General features: G+C 37.7%; 1 protein-coding gene across 1 annotated transcript in view; it reads left to right on the top strand.

Annotated features, from left to right (window-relative positions):
* The window catches only part of LOC115210429, an 18,501-nt gene extending 4,604 nt beyond the window's left edge, over positions 1 to 13,897 (top strand). The window contains exons 3-4 of the mRNA XM_036501975.1: positions 12,819 to 12,896; positions 13,308 to 13,897. Coding sequence (XP_036357868.1) covers positions 12,819 to 12,896; positions 13,308 to 13,813 — 584 coding nt within the window. The 3' untranslated portion in view covers positions 13,814 to 13,897. The remainder of the gene's footprint in view (positions 1 to 12,818; positions 12,897 to 13,307) is intronic.
* Positions 13,898 to 14,632: the final 735 nt, after the last annotated feature.

The following is a 14,632-nucleotide window of genomic DNA, read 5'->3' on the forward strand; positions in this document are numbered from 1 at the left end:
TCTCTGTAGTTCTTGTTCAGCGCAAATGATAGAGATGTTATCTCCCAAAGACAAGGAAAAGGAGCTCGACGAATCACTGTCTGTACTCCGCTGGCTTCTCTTGGAGTTTGGTGTATTATTATGCACAAAGATAAATTTATTTTCTCGACGGGATACCGGTCCGTTGCAGGTGAGCTGCTAGATGCAGGAAAGAAGAGAGAAAGTTGGGGCGAAACAGTCAGCAAAAGTTCGTTATACCTTCTGCCAGAGCCGCGTGGAGCTTAGTTGTTTCGCTCATCGCCCGTCTGAGTTTCGAACCAGCGATCCCTCGATCGCGAATCCGCTGTTCTAACCCCTAGGCCATGTGACTCCACGTTATTACTTCTATTTAAATTTTTTTAATAACTCAAAATATTTTTGGCACTTTAAAAAGATTCATTTAAAAAATTTTTAATTAATAATTAGAAATTTGAAAAAATTTATAAATTGATTAATACAAAAATTAGTTATACGTTAAAGTAAAATTCACAGTACAATTTGCTTGAGTTATTGCCACGGCTTCACATTTAGTCTTGACCCAATGCCTATTTTTTGCATATTGAATTTGCCTACCAAATATACTATTCTACTTTGCTTAAAACTTTAGCTTTTTTCGTACTTCTGACTCGTACTTCTTTTAGTATTCTAGTGTGTGAATATTTTAACAAAATGATGGTACCTTTTTTAATTATAATGTTACTTTGAAAATTAAAATCAAATAATTTTTAGTATTCAAATTTTATCCTTAGCTGCATTATTTTAAGCAAACATTTTGAAGAGTTTTTATTCGAATGGATCCATACATACATACATACATACATACATACATACATACATACATACATACATACATACATACATACATACATACTTGTATATATATATATTATATATATATATATATATATAATGTAAGATAAAATTTTCTTTAAAAAATTTTTTCGAAAAAATTTTACCAATGGCCAGCATATTAAAAAATACCTTTAAAGGTTAAATTTATACACAATTCATAAATAAGGGCAAACGAAAGAATTTCTAATGCCAAATATGCCGAAAAATTGGACATGTTGTCCATAAACCATATAATTTTTCCCAATACGCACGCTACTCGAAAAAATGTCGACAGAAATTTCTAAAATATTCCATTATTACCATATCGGACCGATTTCAGGGTTAGCTCATAAGAGCCCTCCCTTCGTCAGTGATAAATGTGGCAAAAGAAATAAATGAGATACTTACTCATACCCATGGAAGAAGCAAACACTAAGTCATGAGCACAATTAAGTACCCAAAATACATCCAAAATAGAAATACTCCAGCCCATTCGAGACACGTGCGATTTGAACAGAGGCCCTCACAGAGTGAGAAAGTCCGGAAGTGAATTTTTAGAAATTTCTGTCGACCTTTTTTCGAGTAGCGTGCGTATTGGGAAAAAATTATATGGTTAATGGACAACATGTCCAATTTTTCGGCATATTTGGCATTAGAAATTTTTTCGTTTGCCCTTATTATGAATTATATGTATATATATATATATATATATATATATATATCTATATATATATATATATATATATATAATATATATATATATATGCGTGTGTGTGTGTTGTGTGTGTGTGTGTGTGTGTGTACATATATATAAACGATGTGCGGGATAAACTTGACCGCATTTTGTGTTTCTAGTTTTCACGGACCGCCTGATATATTGATGAACAGTCAACGGCATTGAAGGGCATAATTATTAAAGCTGTAGTCAAGAAATCGTTATCTGACATAGAGTACTGGAAACCATCGAATATTGGAAAAGAGTTTTTTTATTATGATGAGTGGCGCCGAGTATCAAAATACTGACATCATGATTCTTGCTCGGTGCTCTATGAACATTGAAGGGCAGTGAGGCGTGGCATGGACAGCCGCAACGGAGAGTACGAACCATGACCAGCAGGAAGGGAGACATCAGGTGTTCTCAGTGCGTCCACGCACCGGGATTTATACCCACATCTTTGAGCAAAACATTAGACTGAGTCCAAAGGGCCATGTGAAGCTGTTAGAGACTGTGGTCAAATCCTTGTGAAAGAGGGTAGCTGCTGCAAGGTCATATGTGTGTGGAAACATGATTCAGTTCCATGCCATATCTCCAGAAAGAGTCCGAAGAGCTTGTCGGAGAATTTCTATGACCTCATCAGCCCCAATTTCTGGCCTCCTAACCTCCCCGATTGTAATCCCTTTACTTTTGAGTGGGGCACGGTTGAGAATCACGCCAACCATGCTGCTTGCAATACCACTGCGGAGCTGGTGACCAAGATCAAGGAGATGTTGCAAACTCCTCCCAGGGACACAGTGAGCAATGCATGCGTCAGCATCCGGAGCCTTGTTGAGGTCGTGGTGGAAGATGAGGAGGAGGAAGGTACTTTGAGAAAACCTTATTATAAAAATGATATATTTTGGTCTTAACAATTGTTTTAGTTTTGGATATTTTGCGAAAACCTTCAAACTTAGTCCGATCACATACGCACACGCACACGTATGCAAAACACACACGCACACATGAAAACAGACGTGCACATAGATTATACATATATGTCACAGTATATATATATATATATATATATATATATATATATATATATATGAATTTTAGAGAATATTTAATAGAAGAACGCTTAAGATCAGCTATTCTTGCTGCAGAAACTTCGCCTCTTTCGTTAACCAACACAACAGTAGGATAATTGTTAATAAGCATAGTGCCGATCCTCTTTAAAAATGTAATTGCAAAGATGGGTCCTCCCGTCCGTTGGAAGGGAAATGTCTGGAGAAAGGAATCGTATATAGAGCCAAGGTGAAGATAGAAGGCTCAAGCGAATATAGAACTTATACAGGGGCTTCTGAAAATTCTTTTAAAACCCGATTTTATTCGCATAAAAGTTCCTTTAGATACCTGAAAATAGGACGAAGAGCAGCCTGGCGAAATATGTCTGGGAATTAAAAGAAAAAGAAGCCCGACCTTTCAACGTGTCATGGAGTATTTTGGATAGAGCGGCATCATACAGGCACTGTGCCCATAAAAGAAATTTCAAGTGCGACTTATGTCTGCTGGAAAAATATTTTATTTTATTCCAAGACAATAATTCTTTAAATCAACGAAGCGAACTCTTGAATTCATGCAGACACGCAGATAAATTTAAAATGCCGACTAGCAATATCCCATATGGATAGCGTATATTTTTTATTCTTGGACTAGTTTCTAATCACACTGTTGGATTTGTTTCGTATTATGCATGATTTATTCCGCATCGCAAAGTTTTTGTATACATTTCGATATATTTCTTAAGAAAAACCTTCGACTGTTATATACTAATATTATTTTCTTGTTTAGGATTCTGCTTTTATTTAATCTTATTGTATTTTATAAACCCACTTTAATTGTTTAATTTATAGATAATTCGTTATAGGGTGTTATATTTTGCTTGTCTTTTATCTAAATTTTATTATGTACTCGGCAATTTTTACAAATAATGTTGTTTGTCTATACGTCAGATCCTAGACATGGCTTTATGTGAATATTGGTATTGACATGCATATGTATTCGTATGCTCGCGTTTATGTATATGTGTAAGTGGGCGTGTATGTTTATACTTATGCACATACATACATGGATGTATATGTATGCGTGTATTCAATTGAATTTGTGTGGATGTGTATTTAAGTACTTATCTCTATATATTTATATATGTGTTCTTATACATGTATGTACTGCTAATATACACTTTTATATACACGTGTATACGAAATTTTATTTTGTGAACGTTCGTTACGCATATTCAGATTTCTTTATAGACTTCTTTAAATTCTTCCTTTCTTTTGTTATTTTTTCTCTCCCTATTCGTTACTTGTATAGAGTCCTGTAACTTTACGCCCCCCCCCATCTCTTACTCACTTCTTTAGCTATCTGTTGCTTATAAGATCGTTACATTTTCTTTACTTTTTCTTCCCCCTCTCTGCGTTTTACTTCTAGTCTATATGTATACACCAAGCGATTTTTGCATGCGGGCAAGATTGCGTATATATATGTATATGTGTATTTGTGTGTATATTTACGTTTTGCATTTATATGTCTGCATATGTATGTGGACTGTGTACATCTGTCTGTGTATTTTGATGTATATATGTGTATTGATGGTTTAGTATGAGTAGATACTGTTGTGAAATATTTTGATAAGTTTTAATTTTTATGTATTAATTGTATTAATTGAATTATATTTTCTATATATATAAAGAAAATATGTATTTTGAATCCGCTCTTCGATTTAAGGTTTTTCCTAGATTTTTTTATAATTTATATTGAATTTATTTTATTTTGTGTATTTTGTTTATCGCATGCTTAAGATCGTTATTTGAAAGAATAAATGAAAGAAATCCATTTTTAAAGGTGTATCCTTTAACTAGCTTTGATCAAATTGTTATTTCAGTTCTATTTAAACAAAACTGTCCGACGAACGGGAACGTGAGACTCTGAGTAACATATTTTGTTATATTTCTGCTGCTTTTAAATAAAGTATATATATAAACTTAGATAAACTTAGATATGTTTCGACCAAAGATTGGTCCAGGCCATATCTAACTTAATAACACCAGCTGATATGATTATCTAAATCCTGTTTAAGTCAAGTTTTGTTTATGGTCCATTCAAGTAGTGAGATTTTGTTGGGTGAGTTGTATCCAATTATGGGTGGCTTATCTGGTTTTCCTTGAAGGAATCTATCCAAACTCCGTCTAAAGTTGATGGGATCCTTTTCCTCTTTGATTTCTTTCGGGACAATGTTAAATAGGGCAGGGCCTGTTGAGGAAAAGAAATTATGTTGCAGTGTACATATATGCTGTGATCTGAATTAGGCAGGGGACGTATGGCCTGTAGTCCCAGTCTTGGATGAACCTTGAAGCTAATGTTCAGGTCGTTTGGGCAAAGTTGGCGGTACATTCTCCACATGGTACAAATGATGTACCGCTCACGGTGGCGCTGGAGAGAGTAGAGTTTCAAGGCTTTAAGGCAGTCCCAATAATAGAGAGCAACCATGCTTTCAATTCGTTTAGTGAATGCCCTCTGGGGTGATTCAATCCTCGAGATGTTTTGTCTTGCATCGGGAGACCACAGTGGGCAGCAGTTTTCGAGGTGTGGCCGTACAAAGGAGGAGAAAAGTGGTATGATGACACCTTGTTCTCTGGACCTGAAGGTTCTTCAGATCCAGGAACTCATCCTACGAGCTATATCGACCTTATTGTTGATGAGGGAACTCCAACTGAGATTGTCATCAACAATTACACCCAGGTCTCTGATATTGTTAGAGGTTGTGAGCGGTTCCCTTGAAGGAAGAGAGTATGGCTGTTTTAGTGTGGACTTTCTTCCAAAATGCATCAGCTCAAATTTTCCCTCGTTCAGTTGCATTTTGTTTCTGTCTGCCCATTGACTCACAGCATATAGATCAGACTGGAGTTGAGTTCGATCTGCTTCTTCATTGATGATTTGATGGAGCTTAGTGTCATCAGCAAATATTTTCACTCTGCAGTAATATACGACACTGGAAAGGTCGTTTATGTAAATTATAAAGAGGAGTAGGCTCAAGACAGTCCCTGGGGGACACCGCTGGTGACTTTTTCTGGACTTGAGTGAACTCCATTGACTACAACATGTTGTGTTCTGTTCGCCAGGAAATACTTAATCCAGTGTAGAAGTTTTCCACGGATTCCAGCATTTGCCAATTTTGAGAGTAGGATATTATGGTCAACCCTGTCGAAAGTCAAGATATATGACATCAGAGTTCGAACCTGTTCCCAAGGCTTTAAGTATATCTTCAATGTTGTGTAAGAGCTGTGTTAAACAGTCCCTGCCACAGCGAAAGCCATGCTGATTTGCATTTAGGAGTTTGTGGGTCTCCAGGAAGTCAGCTATCCTTGATCTTAACACTCTTTCAAACACTTTAATGATGTGGGAGGTGAGTGAGATTGAGCGATAGTTGACTGCAAGGGATCTGTTTCCCTGTTTGAAAACCGGTATGACAGACTGGGATAGAAGCTGTTTCGGTATATAACCTGAGTCTAACGAATTTGTCCAGAGGTTGGCCTGAGGGACTGCAAGTTGGTGTCTACATTCCTTCAGGAGACTAGCGGGGAATCTATCAGGGCCTACAGCAGAATAGTATTTGACCTCATTTATTGCTGCTATGATATCAGAGGCAGTGAAGGTTATGTCTGAGATTTTATGTTGGGCATCAACTTCGTTCGCTTCTCTTACGTCAATATCAGTGGGAACACAAAAGACAGAGCAGTATTGTTTCTGCAGTATTTCTGCCATTTCTTTAGCATCGTGTTGGGGAATGCCGTTATCATCAATCAATGGCCCAATGGACACAGTGGTTCTATGCTTATTTGCATAAGAATAGAACACTTTTGGGTTCTGTTTGATGTTTTTGATTACACACTGTTCCTCCACAGCTCTGATTTTCAATGGAGGTTTTCATGTGGGTCTGCAGATGAAGTTTTTCCAACTCCAGCCTTTTCATTGTTGTTGAATGTGGATGTTGTATGCGGGAATATTTTAATTGGTTGATTTTTTTACTGAGTCTTTTGATGCGCCTGATGATTGTTTTTTTTTCTTTTAGGAAGCCGGTTTCTGTTTGTGTTAGTGGATTTCGTAGGAGCATGTTTTGAGCATGTATAGGTGACAATGTTCTCAAAGTGCTGTTATGCGGTCTCAATTTGGGTGGAATTGAGAGTAAAAGACCAGTCGATGAAAGACAGATCCTTCCTGATTGCTCCCCAGTCCGCTTTGTGGAAGTTTATGTTGTCAAATGAGTGGGATTGGCTGGTTTGGTTTTGATATATCGGGAATTAAGATTGCAGAGAACCATGTCGTGGTCTGAGAGGAGAGTTTTTTCAACTGAAATACTGTGAACGGAGCTAGAGTGGTTGGTTAATATTAAATCCAAGATCGTTTTATTCTGTCTTGTTGGTTCGAGCACTAGCTGAGTCAGGAAGAATTTATCCATTAGATTAAAGAGTAATTCTGCTGCTGCTTTCTCTGATGTAGAGCATTTGCCTAACTTCAGAGTATTTGTGGGCCAGTTTATATGAGGGAGGTTAAATCATCCATTACTAGTTATATGAGGGAGGTTAAATCACCCATTACTAGTTATATGAGGGAGGTTAAATCACCCATTACATGTTCCCGGAGTTGTATTTTTGAAGGAAGGACTTGATTTTGTTAAGGCACTCTTCAAAGTACTTTAGAGGTGCTTAGGGAGGTCTGTAAAGACAAACAATAATTATGTCTTTGGCTTTGGTGAACAGTGATATAGATTCACAATAGCCATTGGAAAATATGTCCTTGGCATCAACTGAAAAGGAGTCATAGATAAAGATGGCTGTCCCTCCTTTATATCGGTCTGTGCCATCTGCACGAACGATGGTGAAATCTTTTATTTTCTCCTCGGCATCCATATTTGTGTTGTTTAGGTGAGTTTCAGTAAGGATAAAGAAAGGGAAGCAATGTGTCGTTTCAGCAAGCCAACTCTCTATATATGGGATCTTCCATTTTTGGGCAATGTTTGATGGGTTGATGCCACGTACATTTAACAGGAATGTCAAGGGTAGTTTGATGTTTGCATTGTTCTAAGTTATGTTTTATGGTGTTCAGAGGTAACAATGTGGGTAGTTTTTGTATGGAGCTGTGTGTGTATGATTTTCTAGTTGGTAGTGGGTGTGTGGTCCTTGTGATTTGCATAAATGGTTGCTGATAGCTCGTTGGATCTCCTGGCTTAGATCAGCCTTCATATTTTCTAGGTAAGTCACTAAAAAAGAATTGCCTCTTTGGTTTGCTACTTGGTCAGAGGATACATAGTTCATGTTTATGTTATTTGGTCTTATGTTTTTTTCGTGGGTCTGTCTTCGTTAATTGATTGTAGGAGGTGAAATGTGGTTGTATTTTGTTTTTGTTGTTGTCGTAGGTCTTCTCTGTTGCTGTTTATATTTAACTTTGCGATCGTTTTGTGCCCTTCAGATGGTGGTGATTGCATTCTGTGTTCAAGCACATCCTTACTGATACAGAAGTTTGGCACAGTTTAGGATGGAAGAAGGTGCATCCATTGCCTTTTGTGCATCCATATTTGGGATCAGGACCATTGGCTCTGTATTTAGGACAGCATTTAGGGTGGAGGTGAGGGCAGTTTTTTCCCGTTATACCATAGGGACAGGTGCCCTTAACAAGTCTACGACATAAGGTAGGATGGAAAAAAGCACAGCGTCCCTTGTTGGTGCCGCTGGGGCCAATTCTACAGTTGCCTTGAGAATGGTAACGACAGGTTTTTTAACGTGGGTGTAGTAGAGGTTTTCTATTCTGGCAGGCTCGTTGGTCAGTGGTCCTATTGTAGTAGCAGTAGCAGACTGTTGTTGTTGTTGCTGTAGCAGCAGTGAAACTTGACTTGCAACAGTAGGTCTTGGTGGAATCGGGTCAAATACTGGTGCCAAACAAGGTGCTTCTAATGTTGTAGCAGTAGCAGGCTGTTGTTGTTGTGATAGTGAGTTCTGGCTTGCCAAGGTAGTGTTGGGTGGAATTCGGTCAGATAGTGATATCAATGAGGATGTTGTTTGTTGCTGGCTATCGGGTCGTTGAAGTGACCCCTGACCTATTGGAGTTGGGTCATTTGGTGCACTACATCCATTGACAAGTATGGCTTTTAGTGTTGCCATGTGCGTGTGGAAAATAGGAAATAATCTTGTGATCTCTTTTATTTTATTTTCGATCTGTTTTGCAGATCTGTAAAAGGATAGTTTTGCTAAATTTTCAGCGCTTTTACTGTAAACGTTAGCTTTTACACAATCGTTATGGTGAGTGTACCAAGCGTTTATCAGTGCACTGATTTCATTTTCTACCCAGTGGCGTTTTGGAATATCATTGGCCATATTCAGTGGGTCAGTATTATACACTGTACGTCAGTTATTGATGACTTGATGTATAATAGTGAATGCACCGTTGAAAGGTTTGTGTCGATATATTCGGAAATGCGTGGTTATATCTGTGTGTGTGTGGGGGATGGTAGTGAAATAGTAGAATAGTAGAATTCAAAAGTTCTGGGACTAAAAACAAGGAATGTTACTGCTGACTTGAGTTGAAATATACTTCTTTGGTTATTGACCGGCCGGAGCTATGGAAAGTACGTCTTGTCACGACGAATGCCCATACGACGTGTAAGAATGAACTAACGTCTCGTAAAACATGGAGGAAACTGTTCAAAAAGTTGTTAGGAAGAAATAACGTGAAGTTATATATATATATATATATATATATATATATATATATTATATATATATATATATATATAATATATATACAAAGCTACACGAAGAAGATAGCCTCTATGCAGCATATAAGCTATTGGGAAAGACTCAAGAGATTAAGACTCTATTCCTTAGAGCGTAGGCGAGAAAGATATGCCGTAATATACATCTGGGAGATCCTGGAAGGACTTGTCCCAAACTTTGGCATCGAGAGTTACACAAATACTAGAACTGGGCGCAAGTACATAGTGCCAAGGACTCCAAATTTGCCATCAAGATGTAGGACAAGATACTGCCAACGCCTGGGCTTCAGAGGTCGACAGCTCTTCAATATCTTCCCGAAGGACCTCAGAGACATGCATGGGGTGGATGAAGATGTCTTCAAAATAAAGCTGGACCTCTTCTTGTCAGGTGTCCCAGATGAACCAACTTCACTGCAGGAGGTGCAGATGATGGCAGTAGCATCAAACTCTCTCATGCAACAAATGTCAATTGTTAAAAAGCATTCGTGAAGTAAAATCATGTAGCAACACCGAATGGGGGTGCCCCAGCATGGCCACAGCTCGTGAGCTGAAACTAGATGAGATGAAATGAAATGAATATATATATATATATATATATATATATAGAGAGAGAGAGAGAGAGAGAGAGAGAAAGAAAGATAGATATGTATATATGTATATATGTATATATTTATATATATATATACACACAAATATGTTTATATATATATATAGATAGAGAGAGAGGGGGAGAACGAGAGAGAGATAATATATTCCTAAGCATCTCAAAGAGAGACATACAGCGACAGCACAATAAAATGATAATATTTTGCTAACATAATGCGTCAATCCTAGGATGTGGCGAATGCTATTATTATTTTGCCTCAAGAAACAATGTTTCTAGCTGGCTATATGACACAAAAGTTCTGTTTTTATATTTTCAAACAGGGGAGATCAGCAGCTCCACGCACCAAGACTTGACATCGACGGACTGGTTTCTGTATTATTGCTCTTTATCAGCGTGGAGTAGCTTGGTTGGTTAGTTGTCGCTACCGATCTATTATCGAAAATATATACAATTCAAAGTGACAAACATAGAAATATTATATTTCTAAATCTCTCCAAAAGAGACATACAGTAACGACACAATAGAGTGCTGACTGCCAACATAATGTGGCTTTCCCAGGATGGGAGGAAAGCTCCTGTTACTTATCCCCATGAAACATCGATTCTATCTCGCTATACGAGACAAATATTCTGTGTCCTTATATTTTCGAGCAGGGCAGATCTGAACCTCCACCCAAGTAGCAAGCCAGAAAACGGTCAAAGAGTTTATGCCACCGATGCTAATGCTGCTGAATTGGCAGAGGAACCAGAGGACATCATCCACACTGCGTTTTTCAAACTTTCCCACAGATCCTACAAGAAACATCCTATGGCATTGATGTACTTGCCAACACATGGCCTGCCCCAAACCTACCGCACAGGGTCAAGCACTCTTCCCACAGATCCTACAAAAATCATCCTATGGCATTGATGTACTTGCCAGATATATCAATGAAACTGAGCCAAAACTACTTTCGGACCAGCAATGCGCTTCCGACACCATTGGAGCCTCCAGTATATCCATTTGCTCAAACCTTGTTGTATCCTCAGGTACCATCCTACCTCACCTGGAACAAGAAGACATGGATGCATAAACTTTGATAATTGCCTGGGGAGTGTTTTCACAGTACATCTCAGCGAGCATGAGTGTTTCTATCTCCCTCTGAAACTGCATGGGGCTAGATGACCAACGTGTTTCCAAGACCTAAAAATTGTTGATGGACAACTTTGTGCTACATATAGGGAAGTCTGCATTAAACACGGACTGCTAGAAAATGAAACACAGTGGGATACAACTCTGGCAGAAGCTGGTACCACAGTCACCTAGAAGTCTCAGGGCAATATCTACAGTATTATTGCAAACATGGGATCTGTGTGATTCTGCCTCTTTGTGGATCAAGTGCAGAGATGACCTGTCTGAAGTTCTGAAGCATCAAGTACAATTACGGTTTCCTGTCATGGAAGTAGGTTCCAGTCACGAAGTCTAAAATAGAGCAATAATTGACCTAGAAGAGAAGATTGTTTTAATGGGTGGAAATGTTTTGCCAACACATGGCCTGCCCCAAACCTACCGCACAGGGTCAAGCACTCTTCCCACAGATCCTACAAGAAACATCCTATGGCATTGATGTACTCGCCGCCAGATATATCAATGAAACTGAGCCAAAACTACTTTCGGACCAGCAATGCGCTTCCAACACCATTGGAGCCTCCAGTATACTGGAGCCTCTAGAACTATCTCCTCTTAGATTGGAAGTTATAGTGGGAACTCCAGTAATGCTATTGAGGAATTTCGATCCATCAACAGTCTGCAATGGGATACGCCTTGTGGTAAAGAATATGATGCCACATGTTATTGAGGCCTCCATTCTGTCTGAATGTGGAAATGGAAAGGATGTTTTCGTACCCAGGACTCTTCCTATTTTATCGGGAGCAGAAATTCAATTTCCATTCAGAAGGATGCAATTTCTCATTCGGGCCCGCTTCGCAATGTCTATAAATAAACCCCAGAGTCAGACAAAGACTGTGGTAGGACTTAATTGGGAAGAGTCGTGCTTCTCACAGGCAGTTATATGTTGGCTTCTCTACAGTGGAAAGCAAAGCAAAAATCTGTTTGCATACTTTCCACAAGGAAAATATTGATTACCAAGAGGATTTGTAGGAATTACTACCTTCTACGATGCGCTCCAGTATCCACTGTTCTTAGCGAATGAGGAAGAGGGATACTACTTCGGAATTCAACAGGTTAATACCAACAATCCCGAAGACCTGACCAACAAAGCAGTTTCCTGTATGGACCTCCGTATCAAATTATATTCTCCAATTACTCCCACCAACCACGTGGAAAGCCATTTTGCCTTATTTTCTCATGTAATTCATTACTATGTTTCTTATTCTACATCCACCCAAACAAGCCAATGTCAACCCTTTGTCTTCTTCAACACTTCAACAGTTCGTTTCACCGTTGCCGTCTCCTATTGCAGCTCCTTTCCGAAATGCAACCATTGACATACGATGTCTACATTACACTTACATTCATCCAACTGTCAACCATACTATGGGTTGTGGGAGCCGCAACACCGGCAGCCGCAAAGGAGAGTATATCCCCTGGCATACCCACTCACCACCCATTTTCCATGAGAGGTTAGGGCCTGAAGTCCTCCATACGGACTCATGACATGTCGCTTAGTTGAATTAGCCCATCATTTACTTCACAAATGTTTTGTCTTCAATGCTATACTTCACCGCATCAAATGGTTGAACATAACTGCAATATATTTACTAACTATGCTAGTTTAATCCCGATCAATGCCGGATATCTCTGCTAATCTATAGATAAATCACACATTTCTCTTACAGCTGTTCGGTCTGGTGCCATATACACACAGTGGGGAAAACGAAATTGCACTTCTAGAAGATCTACCCAAGTCTATTCAGGTAAGCATATATAATGCTTCACCTCAACATTGGTTATTTATGTCTCGAGAATTTTCACACTACAACACAACACACTTCTAGATTACTAAACGTTACAAATAGTTTACCAGGAATAAAACTCGAGACATGGATTTTACTCAAAATACTATTTTTTTAAACAACTTTTGATTCGTCTTCTGAAAAGAAATAAGTGAAAACTATAATTAATCAATTCTTATTTAATTCACTAGAACCTTTGTTTGTTGACGATAATTGATGAATGTTAATTAGATTTGATCGCTACAGTGGAACAATTGTTCTCCATTGCACTCATTTATTTGATTCATTAGATATTTCAATTTGATTTATAGATGTTATTTCATTCATTAGATAATTCAAAAATTAACACTGAAATCGCATATTTGTTGACAGGTCTAGCTGCCGGAACACATTACTCACACTCTGGAGGCGGAAGCAACTATTTGTGCTTAACAATGAACCCTCAATGGGGCAATTACACAAACATTAATGAGGCATACACCGGCTATATACACGGTGTCGAATATGAAGTAGCATCCTATGCGAAAAGTAAGACATTTGGAATGTTTGCACCTAAATCATACGCTTTGCAGGATCAAGATGTCCCTTGTGCAGTCTGTGAAACTAACAAACCTGCTTCAGTATTGATGATTCCAGGTCGAAAAGAGTGTGTGGGTAAATGGAAAATGGAGTATTCAGGTTATTTGATGTCAGAATATTATAAGCATGCAGGTAGAACTGAATATATATGTGTCGACAAAGAAGCTGAAGCTGATACCAAAGGATACGAAAACAAGAATGGTGCTCTCTTATACCACGTACAAGCTGTGGTTGGTTCATTGCCAAGTCCTCCATACGAGAACTATAGAGAGTTAACATGTGTTGTGTGTAGTAAATAGTCAGGTTTATTTCTTCCTGAAATTTATACTAAATATTGACTTACATACTGAAATGAATATTTTTTATTAAACATTGATATTAATGCATCGATAACAATTTATATGCGGATTCTGGAGTATATATATATATATATATATATATACCGTCCATAATTAACCGAAGACAGTGTGATTTCATTATTTTTCTTCTTTTTTTGCCATATGTGAGTTACAAATATTGTTGCCTGTGGAAACTTATTTTTGTAGTAAAAGGAAATAGTAGTCTTTTGGCTGCTATTTCTAAAATTTTCGGTATGTGGTTAAGCAACTTGTTGCAAAAAACCCTTATTATTATAATTATATATATATATTATATATATATATATATTATATATATATATATATACACTTATATCTTCTTCTTCTTGTTCTTGTTCTTCTTCTTCTTCTTCTTCTTCTTCTTCTTCTACTTCTTCTTCTTCTTTTCTGCCAATAATTCACAACGACCTCGAACTCACAAGAGTAAACTAGAGAGAGACAGGCAAAAACAAGGAAAATGCCCCCTGTATATGAATACTATGCAAATATTCTTTAAAAAAACTTATCTTTTAATTTTTGCAAAATTTAATTGTTTTCCACACTTACAGTTGAAAAAGTCTCAATGACCGAAACTGGTACTGAAATGCTTTCTATAAAAACATTTTAGCATTTTCTACCTTCACTATTTTTCCACACACACACACACACACACACACACACACACCACACACACACATGTATATATATATATATATATATATATTATATATATATATATATATATATATATAAGTATATATT

The sequence above is a fragment of the Octopus sinensis genome, linkage group LG4, assembly GCF_006345805.1.
Source record: "Octopus sinensis linkage group LG4, ASM634580v1, whole genome shotgun sequence".
NCBI classification, from domain to species: domain Eukaryota; kingdom Metazoa; phylum Mollusca; class Cephalopoda; order Octopoda; family Octopodidae; genus Octopus; species Octopus sinensis.